At 44.3% G+C, this 22479-nt stretch overlaps 1 protein-coding gene across 1 annotated transcript in view; it reads left to right on the forward strand.

Moving 5' to 3' along the window:
* The window catches only part of LOC134678433 (neurogenic locus Notch protein), a 171351-nt gene that overhangs the window by 139881 nt on the left and 8991 nt on the right, over positions 1-22479 (forward strand). The window contains exons 9-30 of the mRNA XM_063537009.1: positions 4611-4725; positions 5447-5568; positions 5852-6019; positions 6670-6808; positions 7837-7989; positions 8762-8868; positions 9132-9245; positions 9774-9930; positions 10428-10660; positions 11061-11206; positions 11666-11814; positions 12236-12385; positions 12765-12904; positions 13082-15309; positions 15598-15806; positions 16231-16431; positions 16773-16941; positions 17273-17477; positions 17894-18041; positions 18547-18658; positions 19077-19193; positions 20322-20436. Coding sequence (XP_063393079.1) covers positions 4611-4725; positions 5447-5568; positions 5852-6019; positions 6670-6808; positions 7837-7989; positions 8762-8868; positions 9132-9245; positions 9774-9930; positions 10428-10660; positions 11061-11206; positions 11666-11814; positions 12236-12385; positions 12765-12904; positions 13082-15309; positions 15598-15806; positions 16231-16431; positions 16773-16941; positions 17273-17477; positions 17894-18041; positions 18547-18658; positions 19077-19193; positions 20322-20436 — 5397 coding nt within the window. The remainder of the gene's footprint in view (positions 1-4610; positions 4726-5446; positions 5569-5851; positions 6020-6669; positions 6809-7836; positions 7990-8761; positions 8869-9131; positions 9246-9773; positions 9931-10427; positions 10661-11060; positions 11207-11665; positions 11815-12235; positions 12386-12764; positions 12905-13081; positions 15310-15597; positions 15807-16230; positions 16432-16772; positions 16942-17272; positions 17478-17893; positions 18042-18546; positions 18659-19076; positions 19194-20321; positions 20437-22479) is intronic.

The following is a 22479-nucleotide window of genomic DNA, read 5'->3' on the forward strand; positions in this document are numbered from 1 at the left end:
AACTTGTAATACAAGTGGAAGTCCCTTTTTGACAGCTTTTGTTTGAAAGGGATTTTTACTTGTATTACAAGTTACAAGCTTCTAATACATGTTATAACACGTCGGTGCCGAATTACGTGTGTGCTGAGTGTAAATCCAGGGCTGTCTCATGACCTCTTTAAAAACATGAACTTGGCTTGTTTTTTATCCTAAACAAAATCATTACAACCATTGAAGTGCCCAGGAGGTTTCAGGTCACAACCATCCTTGTTATTAAATGTTTGTTTGCTTTGTGGTGCAATAAATAATATTTATTATAATTATTAAAGTAAATAATTGGTTCGTTTTATTTTTGATATTTTATGTAGGTGTGGCCGATTTTCTTCTAACTTGCGTCGCGAGCGCAGGCGCGGTCCCCTCCAATAAGCCGTGTCGGTTATAGAAATAAATGGCGTAATAACAATTATTGTTACACCGCCGTGGCATTTACAAGTAATTGAGGTCTTATCAACACTGGGCTAATTCTAGACCATACACATCAAGGGACATACATTCTTTACCGTATTACGATCTAATAGGATCAGACTAAAGGAACTTTGTGATGGATGATAATTGATAGTGCAAGAAAGCCATTGAAATTTCAATACACATAAATTAAGTTTTTCGTGCAAACCTTACATTTCTTTTTTACAAAGCAACTTTATATTTGCCGCTAACCGAGGCGCTGCTAACGACCACCGCTCATAATTTAATACGTGGAAATCTTAGTTCATTTTTTCCCCACCGGCATAAACAACTTTGTCTTCCGAGACCACATTCCAAATTTGGAGTTTCCGATAAAAGTGGCCACTTTTAAAATATTGATCGCGAGCGCTTAAAAATTTCGCATCTTTCTCTTGAGTGTTCCGAAAGTTTAAACTTTATAGTTGAGGTCGTAAGGTCGCTTTTTAAATATGGAACTTGTAGATTTAAGACGTTTGAGAAATTGCGTGCTGTAGCGCTCTGTTGCCTTGGATAAAATACAAGTTTTGCGAAAAGGTAACATGGTATCTTTATAAGGGCTCGTTTGAACACTGGTTTTGACTCGTTTCTCCAAAACGTACCCTGTTTCTCACACGATTGGGTAGATTTTCGCATGTCGTATGCCACTGAACGGCATACGACGTGAATGTTATTGGAATTTGAGTATTATATTTTGAGAGTAAGGTTGAATATTGTTTGTAAGTGAGTGGAATGTTTAGATGAGTCCGGTCTCAATTAGAGCCGGGTAGCTTGGTCATACAGGGCTAGTTTGTTTTTCTAACTTTCTATAAAGTTGACAGTTCAACTAGGATAGTAAATATTGTCGCCATATTGGTTTATATTTATCAGTTATCACTTCTAAGATCTCAAGTTTATTGAATATTATTTATGCCAATTATAACTGTATCATCCCCTCTTAATCATTCTTAAATGGGGGAAAAGACATAACTTAGTTTTTCTGTAAAAACAACTTTACTGTTAATTTAAACTTAGTATGATGAACGTTTTTATTAGAATGAGAAAAAGAAATGTTTTAGTCTGTTTTGTGACTTTTCAGTCTTTTTACACACATTTTGTATTGAGATGTTTCTTAATTCATGATTGTTAAGTGTTTTTTTTTCCTAAATAACTAACACTCTTGATATTGAGTAGAAAGAGCCCAAAATTAGTAATTGTACGTAAAATTCTAGTTTTCGGCCATTTTATTTAAGCTTGCCTATCTACACAACACTTTTTATTTGTTTTTTTTTCTACTCAGAATCACGAGCTCTTTCGGCCTTAAAAAATGGTACGATTACCTGAGTGGTAAGGATATTACAATTTCTGGGCGAGCTCGCTCTATCGTATGCCACGTCTACGCCTCGGCTAGTCTGTGGCCATGAGTAAGCCCATTCATAATAAAAAAAAAAACAAGAAATATCACAAATGCTATTTTATTACTACAAGACACTTTCAAATGCTATATTAATATACTAACAGGGTGGCCACTTTCTGGAAAACCGGGAAAACCGGGAAAAGTCAGGGAATTTCGCTAGTCATGGAAAAGTCAGGGAATTGTCAGGGAAATTTAATGGAGGTCAGGGAATAAAAATTGTCTCTGTATGTACATAATATAAGTACATAATTAAAAATAAAAAAATATTAATTTTACCATCTGCGAACATAATATCTACTATAATTAGTCTAACGCATTCACTGCCAGGGGGCGTGGCCTAGGAACAAACTTGTATGACGGTGGACGCACATTTGCGTCGGGGGCAGTGAATGTGCTACCTGCCGGCCTAGCCAAGGTTACAATCGCTATCGCTTCGACAACGAAAAGCATTATGTCTCTCTATCACTCTTCCATATTAGCGCGACCGTGACAGTTGCGTTTCGATCGCTACGGAGCGTAAGCGATTGGCATTTTGGCTACGCGGCCTGTTCCCTTTAAAAAACCGCAAACGATGTACACTTGTACAGGTTAGCCGTTTACTAAAGCTAAAGGTCGAAACAAAATTTTTGACCCGCAGTTCCTAAAAATATTTCCCTTAGGAGGGGAGTGCTGAGTCATTGTTTTTTTTTGTATGGGAATTTTTTTTTTCAGAAACCTATCGTGTGTGGTATCATATGAAAGAGCTTTTGAGGCGATTCTAAAAATATACCACATCATTTCAGCCATTTTTTTTTAATTAAAACAAAAAAAATTTCAAAACATACCAAGTTCGGGCTTCTCTAGATACGATATGGCTGATTTGTTTTGTACAATATACCACTAATAAAGCAATTTTGAAAATAATTTCATTCTTCTTCCTCGCGTATTATCCCGGCATTCTGCCACGGCTCATGGGAGCCTGGGGTCCGCTTGACAACTAATCCCATGATTTGACGAAGGCACTAGTTTTACGAAAGCGACTGCCATCTGACCTTCCAACCCAGAGGGTAAACTAGGCCTTATTGGGATTAGTCCGGTTTCCTCACGATGTTTTCCTTCACCGAAAAGCGACTGGCAAATATCAAATGATATTTCGTACATAAGTTCCGAAAAACTCATTGGTACGAGCCGGGGTTTGAACCCGCGACCTCCAGATTGCAAGTCGCACGCTCTTACCGCTAGGCCACCAGCGCTTGTTTGAAAAATAATTTCATTAAGTTTTTTTTTTTTTTTTTTTGGGATAAAATAATGTCATTAAGTTTTGGTTTTTAATTTTTCAATAATACTAGGGGCAGAGGAAGACCAAAACGGAGATGGCGGGACGACCTTGACACATTTTGTAAAGAGTGGCGGGAGTGTGCATCGGATAGGACCAAATGGCCTTTGCCCAGCAGTGGGACACTCCTACAGGCTAATAAAAAAATACTAAGTGATACAGTTCTACTTCAGTACCTATTTTACGAGACTTAATGGAACTGTACTGCAGATACGGTGCATATTAATCATAAAATGATACGTAATATCCATATATCCAACGGGGAATACCTCTTTAACCCTTTTCATCAGCTGGTATAGTTTTGTATGATAAACTAAACGAAACTACACCAATTTATGAAAAGGCGCAGTAAAGAGCAATTTCCCGTTGGATATATGGATATTACGTATCATTTTATGATTAATATTTACCGTATCTGCAGTACAGTTCCATAAGTCTCGTAAAATAGGTACTGAAGTAGTACTGTGTCACCTGGTGTCACTATGTAATAATGAAAAATTAAAAAAAAAAACTAAATGAAATTATTTTTAAAATTGGTTTTTTGGGGTTAGATATGTCTATGAGGATATCACGTATCAGTGGTATATAGTACAAAAAAAACATCGTATCTGGAGGAGCCCAAACTAGGTATGTTTTGAAAATTATTATTGTTTTTATTTTTAAAAATGGCTGAAATGAAATGATGTAGTATATTTTTAGAATCGCCTCTAAAAGCTCCTTCTTCATATAATATCATAAACGATAAGTTTAAAAAAAAAATTTTTTCCATAAAAAAAACTATGTCTCAGCACTCCCCTCCTTTAAAAACACCAGAGATAGGAATGTATGAACTTTTTTTGTTTCATTGATCAACAAGTTACCCTACAGCTTTTAACAAAAATGGTCAAAAATTAAATTAATTATTGGGTAATTGTATGAACTGTGATAGCAAATTACAATTTATAAATACAATGAAACAGTACAAAAACGTCACCTGACGTAGGATGTGAACCCACGACTTCCGTCTAACTATGCTTTCGCTCTTACCAACTGAGCTATTCAGAGGGCCTACCGCGAACCACGTTCGAAGTGTTGCCTATATCACACTTACGTACAAATTTACAAGTGCGACAGAGAGGCAACACAGTCGAACGTGGTTCGCGGTAGGCCCGCAGATACTACTTCTTATTATTTCCGTTTTTGTATTTATTCATTGTATTGATAAATTGTAATTTGCTATCAGATAATTCTGCAAAAACTCAAAAATGTATTCTAATTATATATTTTATATTTATTACATTTAAGATTATGGTCAGGGAAAAACTTGAAAAAACGCCTGGAAAACCGGGAAAAGTCAGGGAATTTAGGTTCCAGTAAAGAGTGGTCACCCTGTACTATAATTAATGAATGATGTCTAATACAATCTAATCTTTGTTCCAGGCTTCACGGGAACGCAGTGTGAAGTGGAAATAGACGAGTGTGCCAACAACCCATGCTTGAATGGCGGCGTCTGCCACGACATGATCAACGCGTTCCGTTGCAACTGCGTTATCGGGTAAGCATTTAAATACGGGTCACTCACACTCGCGTCACTCACGCCCGGGTCACTCCCCGGTTGGCGTCGGCCAGCCGATGGGAACTGCTCTGAATTAAGCTAAGAGTAACATGCGTTTAACTAACTGTTAACTGTTTTCGTACGTAACCAGAATAACTATTTAGGTACCGAAGACACCTGGATACCCGGGTACACGTGTATACCCGTTTAATTTGTACTGTGGAAACACGTTGCTAGTAGCATTCGTGAGTCATGATCACCGAAGTCAAATGCCTGCCTAATATCATCTTCGCCCGTTATATCCAGTCCTATATATCCTTCCCCGTTTCGTCAACGAACTTTTTTGCTGTGAGGAAACACCTGATCATGATGGCTCCTCTACACGATGGCCCAGCGCCGGCCACTCCAAGCCATGCGGTAGAATGAGATAGCAATATCACTTGCTCCTTCTAACGCATAAATGCGTCCCTTGAATGGTTGGCGCTGGGCCATCGTGTAGAGACATAAAGTGGCTAGTAGCATTCGTGAGTCATGACCTCCGACGTCAAATGCCTGCCTAATATCTTCTTCGCCCGGTTTAACCTACCTATACATTTTGAACTTAATTCCTTCCCAGTTCCGTCAACGAACTTTCAGGTGTATCCTTACGGTACTAATAAAAAATATAGAAAAACCGCGTAAATTACTCTCTATATAATATTTAATCGTTATTCCTTTGCAGATTCACCGGCGCCCGATGTCAAGTGAACATCGACGACTGCGCCTCCAGCCCGTGCCGTAACGGAGGCACCTGCCACGACTCCATTGCGGCGTACACGTGCGAATGCCCGCCAGGTTACACGGGTAAGCCAGCAATGTGTTAGTTACAGTATGTTTAGTTTTGACTTGCGTATAGAGGCGGCTGGGCTTCGCCCCCAAAATGGGACAGGGATACGTAAAAAGACTCAGTTATTAGTGCAATATGAGTGCAAATTCCCGTTAGGGTACACGGGTTAGCGCGCAATCGATCGCTTACAATACTTAAATTACAATAATAATTACGGTCCATTTTGGATTGAGGAAATTAGGGCTCATACGAAAGGAACAAAGAAATGTTTTACATTGTAAATCTTATTATTTCTTGCAGGAATGTCATGCGAAACGAACATCAACGACTGCCTGTCAGCTCCGTGTCACCGCGGCGAATGCATCGACGGAGACAACAGCTTTACGTGTAACTGCCATCCCGGGTACACGGGTCGCGTGTGCCAGACGCAGATCAACGAGTGCGAGAGCAACCCTTGTCAGTTCGGAGGTGAGATTTGGGGTTTAACTTCTCTAAATTTTATACCTCTGTACATTCAGCTGACATGTCGTCTCAAGGGTCTCAAGGATATTATATTTAGTCAGTCTGTTACTGTTGACTGATCATGAAATAGTTGTATTCCTAAATTATAGGCACTGCACTTCTGTTCTCTGTTACCTTGGCTTGCTTTTATTTAAACCACTTTCATAGTGGAAGTTAAATCATATGAAATAGTTTATAAAATTATCCGCGTTAATGCGAAAATAATGAATATAATATTCACATCAGAACTAGGAGCATTTAACATAGGCGCTCTAAAAACCGTAAGCCACACTCAACCTGAGAATATTAAAAAGTTTGCATTAATATTTGGCCCGCGTACGCACTTAACTACTTTATAGTTCTGTCGACCCGAGGAGATTGTCCAGTTTACAGGAGTTTTATCCCCCTAAGGCCCCAAGGTCCTACCTATAGTACTTATTCAGTTCAATGAAATTTAAATCGTATTCGATTGGAACAGAGTTGCTTTGGTTTTGTTTCTCTCAGTTTTTAAACAACGCATAATCAACTCTATATGCTACATTAAAGGTTCAAATTTCTGAGGCAAATTTTGCATTTACCATTTGTATGAAATCTTCTCACAAAACGCTTGTCCCCAGGCCACTGCGAAGACCTGATCGACGGCTACCAGTGCCGCTGCAAGCCCGGCACGTCGGGCCGCAACTGCGAGATCAACGTCAACGAGTGCTACTCAAATCCATGCAGGAACGGGGCCACCTGCATCGATGGAATCAACAGGTTAGTGCACCCACCCTTGTATCGCCATCTGACATATCGGAGCGATCAAGGCGCTCACAATATCTGAACACGCCTCTATTGTCAAGGCGTTAGAGTGCGTGTTCAGTTATTGTGAATACCTTCGCCGCTCCGATATATCTGATGGCGACTATACACACCACGTTTGTAGTTAGCATTAATGGTAGTTTAGAGGGATAATTTTACCTCAAAAATGATCATGAAAAATGAAATTTTAACAGTTGCGACTGCGTTGCGAAATTTTAACAGCTATCGTTGAAATATTTAAGTTGTGAAGTGTTCAATGGGTTTAATATAATGCATGCATTTTACGGGGCTATGGTTAAACAATAATGTGCTTGATTTAATTCTTCACAAGCGATTTTAACACCCTTTTCGCTTTATATTTATTTGTACTTCTCGTTTCTAATATTCTCTTTCTTTTCTTTACACGCAGCAATTATTTCGAGTAAGTTCTTCCAAAATAGTAGTTAGCATGGTTTTTTACTAAAATATTATCTCTTAACTGCATGATATGATAAATTGATAATATCTTCACAGATAATAGATTTTAGTCAAAAAATATTTATATTTATCGGACTATTTGACTAAGCACTTCTCCTTCTGCATCCATGTCAATATTTATGCTCTGTGATATTTATATCGATTTTTATTGACCTCAGTCACTCTAGGAAATATCGTTGCGGTCTAAATAATAACAACGCACGGCTTTTTAATATTAGATTTAAACGTACATGGCTAGAAATCTCCCGTTACAAACTTGATTTCAAGACTGCAAAAAAAAATCAATCGTCAATCGACTATATATACCTATTATATCCCATCCATCGAAGAGCGGTTGTAATAATATACATTAACCGGGGACGACCGAAACTTAAATAACGTAGATATGGAATATGATCACGTGACTTTTTGTCCGCTATCTTCTATTGGAGTTTGTCGGTTAACGATTACCATCTTGCCTATAGAACTGTCAAATAGAACCCGTGTACCAACCCGTGTATCCACAGGTACACCTGCGAGTGCATCCCCGGCTTCACGGGCCAGCACTGCGAGACGAACATCAACGAGTGCCTGTCGAACCCTTGCGCGAACGGCGGAAAATGCATCGACCGAGTAAATGGATTCCGCTGCGAATGCCCGAGGGGGTACTATGATGCCAGGTAAATCTGAGTTAAAATAACCGAATAAATGTTAGTGCCAAATATAGAATTATTAGTCTGGCAAAGCTGTGATATTTGGAAGCATAACTTTCTCTTTCTTGCTCTCTGTACTGTGCCTGCTTAACTGTCTGGAGCAATTTACGAACCGAACGTTACGCTTTGGGTTATATTATTTACTAGCATAAGATAATTAAATACTTCATTCTCTCAGCCTATCCTGCACCGGCAAGCGACTTTGGTATCGTCTAGGGTCGACCCATTCGTTTTTCGTCATGTTCTTAAATTAGTCCTATTCTGCTTACGTCACTCATTCTACATTGAAAGCCACCGACGATTGTGACGAATATAGAATGAGTGACAAAAGCAAGAAAGAAGTGACGAAAAACGAATGGGACGACCCTAGACGATCTTCTTCTCTGTCGCATCGCTCTTGACAGAGCGGTCGTGGTCACGTTGAGGCGTCCGCACGATCTCCCGCCATCTCTCACTGTTGGCAGACTGTCTGGCACAGTCAGATACGCGGTTTACGATACCGCGACTTTAACCATGCGATAACTTTGGTTCTAAATATAATAAGCAATCTTATTTCTTATTTCTCACCTCCAACTAACACTTAGTGCATCCATTCTAAGTTTGCTCCAACTCTGCAGTGACAACACGACAAAACAGTGTGAGTTGCCGCGGCGTACTTGACGTAGAACTTGACGCAGGCTTGACGTAGAGACACTATGTAGTTATATCTCGACTTTGCTAATTGTACGGTTGTTTTCAGATGTCTATCGGATGTGGACGAGTGCGCGTCAAATCCCTGCATCAATGGCGGCTCGTGTGAGGACGGAGTCAACCAGTTCATCTGCCATTGCCTACCTGGATATGGAGGTATGGGTTACTAATTATCAAAAAATCATAGAGAGTGTAACAGCTGAAAAAGATACAGAACTGCGTTATATGAGTCAAACACATTTTAGAAATACGGCACTTCTGATACTGTATGTACAGCGATATCTACGTTAGCTGTAAAATTGTAAGCTCAAGACTTTACACATCTAAGTCTTTGATTAAGTACGCTAAGAAAGTCTTATACTCTCTTTACACATTATACCAGCCCAGTCATAGAATAGGAATGCTATTTTCATTAACAGGTCAACGTTGCGAGCGCGACATAGACGAGTGCAGTTCGAATCCTTGTCAACACGGCGGGACATGTCACGACCGCCTCAACGCGTACAAGTGCGACTGCATACTGGGATTCAATGGTAGGTTTACTTTCACTCTGTTTTCTGCTACGATAATTACACTTATAGGCGTTGTGAGTTGTTACAGTGTCAAGAATGTTTGCTTATTTACTTACAAGAATGGTTAACACCAATTATACTTGTATTGTTACAGCCTAACAGTATATTGTTTAGTTACGTATTATTAATGAATACATACTAGACATAACAACTCATTTATATATCATGTCATTAACCTCGCAAATCTGGACGTAAGTTTAGATCTGTATTCGGTGAATAACTATGTCTATAATCAGTCAGTTTGTTATGGACCTTAAGGCGTACACTGTCAAAGAAACCTTAATGTTTTAATATGGTTTATATTTATTAGCTTATCCTATATGCGAGACGTTTTTGCACTTGATAAATGTCGTTGAAATGTGAAATCACTACTTTGAGCAATCATTGTAGTCAAATGTAGACTCTGACTTGTGACACACATTGGACACTTTGACTATTCATTAATAATCTTTTGTAAAACTTGAATTTAATATGACATGTATTATACAGGTGTAAACTGCGAGACGAATATCGACGACTGCGCCGGCAATCCGTGCCTGCACGGCGGCTCGTGCATCGACCTCGTGAACGGGTACAGATGCGTCTGCGCACCGCCACATTCAGGGCGCAACTGCGAGGACACACTGGACCCTTGCACGCCTAACCAGTAAGTCACTATACCTCACTGTTAAGAAAGAGTGCTTAAAATCCGTGTAACAACACGTGTATCGGCCGATCTTACTACGAAATTGGTGGGCGAGTACACCGGCGTCGCATTTTCTTTTTCGGAAATCAATCAATGTAGTTTTTTATATCCTTGCGTCGCTAAAAAATATAGCAATCTCTTATGTTTCAACAATGAACGCTACTTTTTATTGTAATTTTTCCGTTCTCTATAAAATATTATAGTTTTGGTTCCACTCTAAGTTTTCGCTTCTATGGAATATCACTATACCAAAAATCTTCTTTCCAGCCATCATACTAGGGAATGCAAATCGGTTATTTATTGTATGGAAATAACCGCGGTTTCGGTTAAAAACCGATTATTTCCATACAAAAAATAACCGATTTGCATTCCCTACATCATACCAAATCAAATCGGCTCCATGGTTCAGTCCAGTCGGGTCCTGTTAAATAGTTAACTAACATTGTATTTCCCCACAGATGTCGCCACGGCGGCCGCTGCGTGGCCGAAGCGTCCTACGCAGAGTTCAACTGCCAGTGCCCAGCCGGTTGGACCGGGGCGCTCTGCGAGCGGGACATAGACGAATGCTTCGCTACATCCCCTTGCCATAACGGGGCTACGTGTGTGAACACTGGCGGGAGTTATACGTGCGTGTGTGCAAGGGGCTACGAGGGCAAGGACTGCGCTATCAACACGGACGACTGTGCATCTTGTAAGTAACTAAACAGAAGCTTAACTACGGCCCTTGTGGTCTTGGTCATCATTGTTACCGTAGATAGTTCGCATGGTTTTTAATATACGGGTAGAGACGGTGTTACACTTGCTTAATTTGTATATTCTCACCTTGCTATGTCACCTTGTTTTGATGGTTTACATTTTTTGAGTGGTTCCCCTCATGGCCCACCAAATTTGGTCAACATTTGTTAAAATGGTTAATATTTGGAATAAAACATACTGGTTGTCTTTGACATGGGATCTTTTGTCAAACCATGTAAATCTTTGTATGCATTTTATCTTCCTGTATCCGTCCCAATCTTGACGATAAGTATCAATCAAATTGTTATCAAGCACAAGTTTTCTATCATAAGCTAACATTCTGGCCCTCTCTACAGTCCCATGCCAGAACGGCGCAACATGCCTCGACAGCATCGGCGACTACAACTGCGTGTGCGCAAGCGGCTTCGCGGGCAAGCTGTGCGAGATCGACATCGACGAGTGCCAATCCCGGCCGTGTATGAACGGAGCCACTTGCAACCAGGTATGTTTCAATTCAAAATGCCAAAGCAAATGCAACTTTGATTTGTCAGAATTAAGATACATAATACAATGGAATCAAGCTTCGCAAGGAATGTTAATATACTGGCGTGCCGAAGAACTAGACAAGACACCTAAGCTCCGCTGAACATTACTCGGCAGTCCGATTCTACACCTTCTGAAGTGTCAGAATAGTTCACTGATTACTAACCCTTGTGCACTTTGCGTGGGGACCTGTCAGATCCTACAATATTCTCTTCACGTTATCTGTCGCGATATCACCAAAAGGTCCCTACGGAACACTGAAATCTTTTTGCTTTTGTTGTATCACGAGTAAATGCTTTTTTCTTATAATCAAACGACAGAACAGTGCCACATCGTTCTACCGCCGGAAATTAAAGTAGTGTTTTAGTGTTATTTTTATAATCCTGTAAAATCTAACTACAAGTGATCTATTCCACAGTACGTGGCGTCCTACACCTGCACCTGTCCGCTCGGCTTCTCCGGGATCAACTGCCAGACGAACGACGAGGACTGCACCGACTCGAGCTGCATGAACGGCGGCACCTGCATCGACGGCATCAACTCTTACAACTGCAGCTGCCAGCCTGGGTAAGGACATTTTACTAGAAAATCGATAAACAAGCTCGGACTAAGTTGGTCGTAGTTTTGCAAATGGAAACTAACCACAGAAACAAATATTTTGAAAATGGACTCTTGGTGTTAATACATGAAGAATACATTTTAATGGAGATTTCGTGTGGGTTGGGTTACCTGTTTGTAGAATTCAACAAAAAGATATTAATCGCAAAAGAGGTGTAAAGTGCTAGGAAAAAAAGGCTCAGAGTTACAGATTTGAAGAAGATGGCGCCATATGTTATATCAATTTTTAACAACCGAAATTACCGGGTAATATGCGGAGTCGTATAGAGTGCCATCAGCATTAACTGTGATTTGAAACGTCTAGTAACTTTGATATCTTTCATCTCCATTTTTTATATTTTACAAGTTTAACATTGACATGTGTTTCCAGCTACACGGGTTCGAACTGTCAATTCCGTATCAACATGTGCGACAGCTCGCCATGCGACAACGGCGCCACCTGTCACGACCACGTCACATACTACGCCTGCCATTGCCCGTACGGATACACTGGAAAACACTGCGAATCGTTCGTCGACTGGTGAGTACACATTCACAGTTTTTACACATTGACAAGTTTTACACATTGCGACAACGGCGCCACCTGTCACGACCACATCACATACTACGCCTGTCATTGCCCGTACGGATACACTGGGAAACACTGCGAGTCGTTCGTCGACTGGTGAGTACACATTGACACCGCCATACACTGGAAAGCAATTTGAGTCCATCGTTGATTGCTATCCTAACCTACTGATTAGTAATCAGTCTTGTCCAGTGACTGTGATATGTTTATGTTGAATGTTTTTTGTTGAATATTCACATCATTAACGATTGATGCATCTTATGTGTTCTCTGTAACATGATACACCTGTGATTCCCGACACCTGCCAAGCTAACGTAACCCTTATCCCCAGGTGCGAGGGCAACCCGTGCGAGAACGGAGCGACGTGCTCGCAGAAGGGCCCGCAGTACACGTGCGCGTGCGCGCCTGGCTGGTCCGGCAAGCTGTGCGACGTCGAGATGGTGTCGTGCAAGGACGCGTCTTTCAGAAAAGGTATGCTAAACATTCCTATAGGTATTCATCCCTAAATGTCAACTACTGTATTATAAATACATTTAAGGCATGTGGCATTATTAAAACAAATCCCAACGAAGAGTTAAGTGACTTGATAGTGCTATGAAATTTCCGTAACTTGAATTACCTATTACAAATAATTGTCCTCTCGTACAGGAGTGCCGCTGAAGCAACTGTGCAATAACGGCACATGCGAGGACATCGGCAACTCGCACCGCTGCCACTGCCTCGACGGCTACACCGGCTCCTACTGCCAGAAAGAGATCAACGAGTGCGAGTCCGCGCCCTGCCAGAACGGCGCGCTCTGCCGCGACCTCGTCGGCACCTACCAGTGCCAGTGCGCCAAGGGCTTCCAGGGGCAGAACTGCGAGCTCAACGTCAACGACTGCCTCCCCAACCCCTGCCAGAACGGCGGCACCTGCCACGACCTCATCGACAACTTCTCCTGCTCATGCCCCTTCGGCACCCTCGGCAAGATCTGCGAGATCAACGTCAACGACTGCAAACACGACGCCTGCCACAACAACGGTACTTGCATAGACAAGGTCGGCGGCTTCGAGTGCAAGTGCCCGCCCGGCTTCGTCGGACCGCGGTGCGAGGGCGACATCAACGAGTGCCTCTCCGACCCCTGCGCCAGCCCCGGCACCCAGGACTGCGTCCAACTCATCAACGACTACCACTGCAACTGCAAGCCCGGCTACATGGGCAGACACTGCGCTGACAAAGTCAACTTCTGCGCCAACTCCCCCTGCCAGAACGGAGGCATCTGCACCGCCATCCAGGGCCGCCACGAGTGCCTGTGCAAGGACGGCTTCCACGGCAAAGACTGCCAGTACTCCGGCTACGCCTGCGACTCCAATCCTTGCCAGAACGGCGGCTACTGCCGCACTTCCGAGATAGGCGGCTACATATGCGAGTGCCCGCGAGGCCTGTCCGGCGTCAACTGCGAAATAGACTCCATGAACGAGTGCCTCAGCAACCCGTGCAAGCATCCCGAGGCCAGATGCATAGACAAGCCGGGAGACTACATCTGCTACTGCCCGAACCATCACACCGGCAAGAACTGCGACCACTACGACCCGGACGCGACGGGAGGCTACGGCGGGCTCGACTGGTCCTATCAGAAGGAGCAGTGCGCCAAGATGGGCTGCAAGCAGAAACAGGGCGACCACAACTGCGACGAGGAGTGCAACACGTACGCCTGCGAGTTCGACGGCAACGACTGCTCGCTCGGCATCAACCCGTGGGCGAACTGCACCGCGGCCAGCGTCGGCATCCGCTGCTGGGAGGTGTTTATGAACGGCGAGTGCAACGAGGCGTGCAACACCCAAGAGTGCCTCTTCGACGGACGCGACTGCGAGAAGTCCCTGAACCGCTGCAACCCGATCTACGACGCCTACTGCCAGAAGCACTACGCCAACGGCCACTGCGACTACGGATGCAACAACGCCGAGTGCAACTGGGACGGGCTGGACTGCGAGAACGAGCTGCCCCCGCACCTCGCTGACGGCGTCATGTCCGTCATCCTCCTCATGGACATCAACGAGTTTAAGGAAAACTCCGTCGCTTTCCTGCGAGACTTGGGCCATCAGCTGCGCACCACGGTCAGGATCAAGAAGGACCATTTGGGTAACGACATGATCCGCCCCTGGTCCCGGACGCAAGACATCGGCTTGCAAGATTCGGACGTCGCCAAGACCCACCAGATCATATTCATGGAGAAAGTACAGAGCGGCGTACAAGTGTTTTTAGAGATAGACAACAGGAAATGCACGGGATCCGAGTGCTTCTTCTCGGCGCAGGAAGCCGCGGAGTTCTTGGCGGCTACGGCGTCTAAACATCCTTTGTCCAACGCATTCCCCATCTTCAAAGTGAAGGGTGTGCCGACGGGGCCGGAATCGGAGCCTCCCACCAACTCTAAATACGTTTTCATCGGAGTGATACTCGTGTTGCTGGCTGGATTATTGATCGGTGTGCTTGTAACGGCGCAGAGGAAGCGAGCGGCCGGTATAACATGGTTCCCGGAAGGGTTTATTCGGAACAATTCTTCGACCCGGCGCCGCTCGCGTCGCCGCGGCCCGGACGGACAGGAGATGAGGAACTTGAACAAGGGTTCCATGGGTTGTATCGACGTGGATATCAACGGTGGGCACATGGGTCCTCCGCATTGGTCGGATGATGATGACGACGGCTTAGCACCGCCAAGGGCCAAACGTTCGCGAGGTCCTGGCGATTCTAATGGCGCGCCAGGAGGCTACGCGTCGGACCACACGGTGATCACGGACTATGAAGAAGCTGGACATGACTCGAGGGTGTGGACGCAGCAGCATCTCGATGCGGCAGATATCCGGGTGCCTCCCAGCATGATGACGCCGCCAGCTATCGTAAGTTTACTTTCCTTGTACTTTAAACTTTTGTACAGATTGATTTATAAAAAAAATATAAAGATGCTTTAAGAATCTGTCTAAATCTCACAATTTAAAATGTCAGCTACTTAGTCATATCAAAGCTGTTGCTAGTTGAGAAAAATGCTCATGAAAACTTTACACCTTTATAAAAAGCGAAGTCCTCCATTTTTACTACAAAAAGTCTATATTTGCATGCTTACGCCATTTTCAATGCCATACAAATCAAAAGGTTAAATACCTCTTCTAACCATTACCTTATTCCAGCATGACGGTCACGTGGACGTGGACGCCCGCGGCCCGCTCGGGATGACGCCACTCATGGTGGCGGCCGTCCGGGGCGGCGGGCTCGACACCGGCTCGGACGCCGAGGACGAGCAGACGGCCCACATCATATCGGAGCTTGTCGCGCAGGGCGCGCAACTGAACGCAGCTATGGACAAGACAGGAGAAACCAGCTTGCATTTGGCTGCTAGGTAAGTCATGCTTATTTCTCTGACAAAAGAAATATTCCTTTAAACACGAATGCACGAAGGTTAATATTGGGCTGTCATCGAAAGCGTCAGTTGAAATCTTCGATCAGACCCGGTCATGGTATCTGGGTCTGACTATATCGGGTTAGCCGCAGAAGCCCACTTATTCAAAGCGGTGGCGGAAAATCTGGTTTCACATTTGAAAGCACACAATATGTATTAATTAATTTAATAGTTTTAAATGAAAACGGCTCATGTAAATGGTAAGCATAGTCTTATTCTTCTACCCTTGTATAATTAGAGCATTTCGAAAAAATATGGTAAATATTTTGGTAATATGAGGACGAAGCGAAACATAAGTACATCAATCTAACAAACTAAAACAGATAGACTATGTTCTACAATCTAATATATCCCTTCTTCACAGATACGCCCGCTCCGACGCCGCCAAGCGCCTGTTAGACGCCGGCGCCGACGCCAACTCACAGGACAACACTGGCCGCACGCCGCTACACGCCGCCGTGGCCGCGGACGCCATGGGCGTGTTCCAGATACTGCTGCGCAACAGGGCCACGAACCTCAACGCTAGGATGCACGATGGGACCACGCCGTTGATACTGGCCGCTAGGTAAGACCCCTCTATACTTTTCTAGATGACACGCCGACGTCAACTCACAGGATCACTGCATTGATATTGGCTACTCCTGTATTTTGTAATAAGTCATTGACGAGCTACGATATACATATCAAAGGAAGATGAAAACGCTGGTTTTGTCCCTAGAGACTTTATAATCTATACTTACTATTTGTTTTGTCCATATGCTAGTACAACTTGGACTTGGTACTTGAATTTTTGCCATTGGTTTTTCGCTCTAGCGAATCCAGAATGAGTGTAACAAACTGAGTGGCAGAAATGACCTGATTTTAGTAAAGATTTGTCGTTAATATTCATGTTGTTTTTCTTCTCAGGTTGGCCATCGAAGGCATGGTCGAGGACCTAATCAACGCGGACGCCGACATAAACGCAGCGGACAACAGCGGCAAGACCGCGCTGCACTGGGCGGCCGCGGTCAATAACGTCGACGCTGTCAACGTTCTGCTTATGCACGGCGCGAATAGGGACGCGCAAGATGACAAGGTGGGTATTCTGTACTCTCATTCCACTGTGAACGTACAAAACGCACTTTCACAACACGATGAGTTTTTTATTTGATTGCTGCCATTCTTGTTTATCATCGTAACTGCAGATAGCTTACTGCAACTTTAGCTTGATTCGTCCGCTTCATAACCGATTTCCCTTCTACCATGTATCTATTTACTCTTCTCTTGTATACTAACGAGTAACAGTCTATTTTCTTTAATACGGACTGTAAGCTACAGCTGTAAAAAAAAAACTTCCTATACGGTACGTCTTTTCTGTACGGATGTCCTATTATTTATTCTGTGCTAATACTAACTTCTATTCACAGGACGAAACACCGCTCTTCCTCGGCGCCCGCGAAGGCTCGTACGGCGCTTGCCGCGCGCTGCTCGACGCAATGTCCAACCGAGAGATCACGGATCACATGGATCGCCTGCCACGAGACGTGGCCCAAGAGAGGATGCATGACGATATAGTGCGGCTGCTGGATGAGCATTGTCCAAGGCCGCAGCCCCAGCATCACCATGTTATGCGTAAGTATACGACTAAATACAGACACTTTTCTTCCGTCCTCTGTTAAGTCTTTCACCAAGTTTAGTTGTGGACGCGATTTCCAACCGGGAGATCACGGATCACATAGACCGTCTGCCAAGAGACGTGGCATGATGAGCATTGTCCAGGTTCACCAATTTCATGCACATTTAGCTCTGGTTCTACACTAAAGACATTAATTTTTAGACCAATCATTATGAGAGCAAGCGTGCTATAAGTGCGCGCTAAATGTGACGCATCGCTGTAGACTTTGCGGCAATGGCTACGCCACTTTAGTTTGTGGTATTAAAACGCAACACAAATACCTCGGAAAATATGTTGAAGTGCGTCGTCTCACTCTGTGTGTACTTTCTATATGTATTCTCATACGTATTTTGACCTTGTGTTTCCCCCACAGAATCCCCAAACCCGCACCCGCAGCTGATCAGCCAGCCGACGGTGATCAGCTCGGCCAAGGGCAAGCCGAAGAAGCCCCGCGCCAAGGCCGGCCCCGAGAGTCCCCAGGAATACGACAACAACAACCTGCAGCACTCACAGATCAGACGGTCAGTGTACAATTTAGTAGACCCTGCTAGGGGCCGATAGTAAAAGATGCAATATACGCAAACTTTCCAAAATGTTGTCCAAGTTCTTGAAATCTTTTAGGGATTTTCAATCCAATAGGGACGTTGACTGTAGTTAAAATAAACGATTGACGTGATAACGTCTTATAAATCGATGAACACAGGTAGCATGCACGAAAAAGTGTCACGTTGTGGACAGATCTCCATGGTAACGTTACGTTATGTTTTCTTATGACGTTATCACGTAAAATTATCGTCCGTAAACCGACTTTACAGATAACAATTTATTTTTCACGTTACGATCTGTCAGTCATCATTGTCAACATTATAAATATTATTGGAAATCTGGGTATATGAAACTTTGAGCTGATTTATTCGGCTGTTCTGACAACTTACATGACTCCGAACCTCACTTATAGATACGTAACTCTTCACTAGTCGATTTTATTTGTATGTGACGATAATATAACCATTGTTTTACTAACAGGAAGCCCAGTGTGAAGAAAAACAACAAGAAAGTAGCGCAGGAGGTGCCGCAGAGTGTGGAGAGCCTCGGCTCCAGCCTCAGCCCAGTAGAGTCGCCGCTTCAAAATTTACAGGTAATCCATCTATTCCCAATTAACATGTACAATACAAATACTCTTTATTGCGCACCTTATAACACACACATATATTTTTTTTAGATAAAAACATTGAAATAATTATTCGCGGCAAGCAGTGACGTTTGTTTTCAGTGTTAGCTTAACGAAAAGAATTTAATATAGAGGCGTATTGTCAAAGTCGTAGTCACAGTAAATTTACTGCCATCTTTCGACACAGGATTAAAACTTTTAGGACGCCATTTGACTTTGATCCTTGTTCTTTCACTGATATGTGTTAAAATTGTTAAATATCAAATGGTGTCGCCATCTACTCGAGCATAGGCCAAAAATGTGGTGCCATCTTTTCGAGAATAACAACATACCTAAAATAAAAACATATGAAAAGCGTCACACTAAGCGTATAATGTGGTTACAGGATTTGCCGTCACCGTACGACGCGACGTCTTTGTACTCGAACGCGATGGCGCAGTTCGCCGGCATTGAGCAGCTGATGACGCACAAGCAGCCGCCAAGCTACGAGGACTGCGTTAAGGTATGTACAGAATGCGAAACCTACACCGAGGCCCGTTTAGATCGATGAGACGTGCGTGGGCAAATTGTATCTAACATCTTTGTACAGTCGCCATCAGATATATCGGAGCGGCCAAGGTGCTCACAATCATCTGAACAGTCAGGGCGTTAAAGTGCGTGTTCAGATATTGTGAACACCTTGGCCGCTCCGATATATCTGATGGCGACTGTACTTACTTTATGGAATTAAGACAAATATATCAATTTAAAATAGGTATGACACTGTCTTATTTGTAAAAAGTTGATAACATTACTGTAATGATCTCGAACAATACCCATTTTGAGAAATAATAAGAGATTTCTTTGTTAAATAACAATTAAGTTACGGGTATTGACAAACTTCTATATTTTAAATACTCCAAAAAGCTGCAAAACAGCTTGGAACACAACTACGGCTTCTGTATTTGTATGCGTCTCGTATGTTTGTGTTTATGTGTTTCAGTTGTCTCGACCTTCTATATTAGGGTGGTATTCTACCTGTCCAACATATTCGCGTCTGACTCTCTCATTAAGCAAAATGTGATACAAAATTCACATTGGACAGGTGGAATACTCGTACCACCTTAAATGCATGATTTTTTTTTTGCCTGAAATTAATATTATGTATCACATAATTGTTTGCCGATTCTAGGAAAAATAGTAAAAAAAATATAACTTCGATTTTCACTGCGGAATCAGTGTTAGAAGTTGATTTTAGCCAAAATCTTATTTATGTAAATATGTAATTTTCAGTAATAGATATATGATTTTTTTTAACTACCATTAGAAAGGTACTTACACTATTTGTGATATACCTATGATAAAATATTTACAAACCCCGAAAACACCGTTCAAAATCACATGCTAAAAATTACCAACATCTGTATTTTTCCAAGTTTTCCGACTTTTCGTCTTAAAACGAATGTAACTTTTATAAATTAAAAATATTGCGTAAATTTAACCCTTAAATCATCACGCTACTACTTGACGTTTGGTATAAAGGTGCGTTCAAGAACGTAAGCCTATTTTTTTTAAACTGTGAGCTTTCTAATGCTTTGTAGACATTTGGCAACACTATGCATTTAAGGGTTAACAATGTGTTTGTCCACAGACGGGTCAGTCGCTCCAGCAGTCGTACGGCGGCGGCGCGCCCACCCTGTCTCCACCATACTCCAACCACTCGCCGACCCACAGCAACCACACCACCTCGCCACACGCGTATATCGGTGAGTTGTCACCATACGATATGGATGTTCCCTGTATTTAATATTATTTCACACCATGCACGAAATAAAGCACTCGTTAATTATTAGAGAAACAAAGCTAGCAGGTAAATTTTGACACAATGTCAATTTAATAAATCGAATAGAACTAAAAAAAAGTAGATGATTTGACCGTGACGTTAGTATAGCAGCTTTCATATAAATTCCATATTGGCAACTCGTTTTGACAGTAAAATTCTAAAAAAGAAACTGATTTGACTAGTAGGAGCATACCTTTTTTTATTTTCTAATGTGATATTATGTGTTCCGTACTCCACATCGGATATCTTCATTGTTTCATTGAGAGAGTAACGCGATCGTTGACCAATGATGCCGCTAGCGTCTATGTAGTCGCTCCGCCCCACGCCGTGACGTAGTTCCGCTTCCACTTCCTGCGAACCGTTGCTCGCTTCCCGCCACTCGCCACCGCCATGACATTGTTTCGTCGACCGTCTTGACCGATAGTCCGCAAATATTTTTTGCGTATATTTTTGCAGCATGGTGCTTTAACATTTCCGATCCAAAGCTCGGTCGATTAAATAGTGAGATATGGCAGAGATCGCCACTATAAGTCTTTTGGCGGTCTCGCGATCGAAGTCATCGAACGGTGCTTTTCGATTCTACCCACTTTTTTCTTGCTAAATTAATTTTCACATTCCATGCTGCTAAAATCGTTACCGTTAACTCGCATTTTCGAGATCGAAGTAGGAAGTGCGTCAGTGGTTTTTGTTAACAAGTGGTAACAAGTCGCTCCGCATCGGAGAGGGAACGTGCGGTCATCGTGCCTGCGGCGGCGGGGGCGGCGCGGCGGCGGACGGCCCGCGCGCGCTGCTTTCGGGCGCCGCGCTTCGCTGATAAGGAGGTTTGGATTGTCTCGAACCATCCGGTGAGCCAGTTTAAGATATTCTAATTTTATTGGCGTTCAGAAGCTACTTCGTCACTCGCGGAGGGTTCTCAGGCAGTAGCCTGGGAGTACCTCGTGTTGTTAGTTGCGGCGCGACCGGGGCGCCCCGTCCCCCGGCGCCCGCCCCCGCCCCCGCGCGCCGCGTCTTTCTTCTGCTGTCGTCCAAGGTGACTCCGAGACACCGCGATGCTGCGGGCCACGGTGGACGCCTCCAGTCCGCAGGACTCCGAGAGACGTCACACGCCCGCTCCTGTTGCTGCAGTCGTGGTGCGGACGCCTCCAGTCCGCGGGACTCCGAGAGACGTCACACGCCCGCTCCTGTTGCTGCAGTCGCGGTGCGGACGCCTCCAGTCCGCGGGACTCCGAGAGACGTCACACTCCCGCTCCTGTTGCTGCAGTCGCGGTGCGGACGCCTCCAGTCCGCGGGACTCCGAGAGACGTCACACGCCCGCTCCTGTTGCTGCAGTCGCGGTGCGGACGCCTCCAGTCCGCGGGACTCCGAGAGACGTCACACGCCCGCTCCTGTTGCTGCAGTCGCGGTGCGGACGCCTCCAGTCCGCGGGACTCCGAGAGACGTCACACGCCCGCTCCTGTTGCTGCAGTCGCGGTGCGGACGCCTCCAGTCCGCGGGACTCCGAGAGACGTCACACGCCCGCTCCTGTTGCTGCAGTCGCGGTGCGGACGCCTCCAGTCCGCGGGACTCCGAGAGGCGTCACACGCCCGCTCCTGTTGCTGCAGTCGCGGTGCGGACGCCTCCAGTCCGCGGGACTCCGAGAGACGTCACACGCCCGCTCCTGTTGCTGCAGTCGCGGTGCGGACGCCTCCAGTCCGCGGGACTCCGCGAGACGTTACACGCCCGCTCCTATTGCTCCAGTTGCGGTGCGAACGCTTCCAGTCCAGCGGGACTCCGAGAGATCCGCGTGGCTCTGCGAGACGTCACACGCCCGCTCCTGCAGCTGCGGGCGCATCGCGGGTGGATCGCGCCAAGGTGAAGGCGGACCGCTTCTGCGTCCCGACTGCTCGAGCGGAAGGAAGGTAAGTTACGTGTAAGCAGTGGAAATGCTACGAGTACAGCGACGATCGCCGCGTTGGTTGCCGGCCGT

This window comes from Cydia fagiglandana, chromosome Z (assembly GCF_963556715.1).
Source record: "Cydia fagiglandana chromosome Z, ilCydFagi1.1, whole genome shotgun sequence".
Taxonomy (NCBI): Eukaryota; Metazoa; Arthropoda; class Insecta; order Lepidoptera; family Tortricidae; genus Cydia; species Cydia fagiglandana.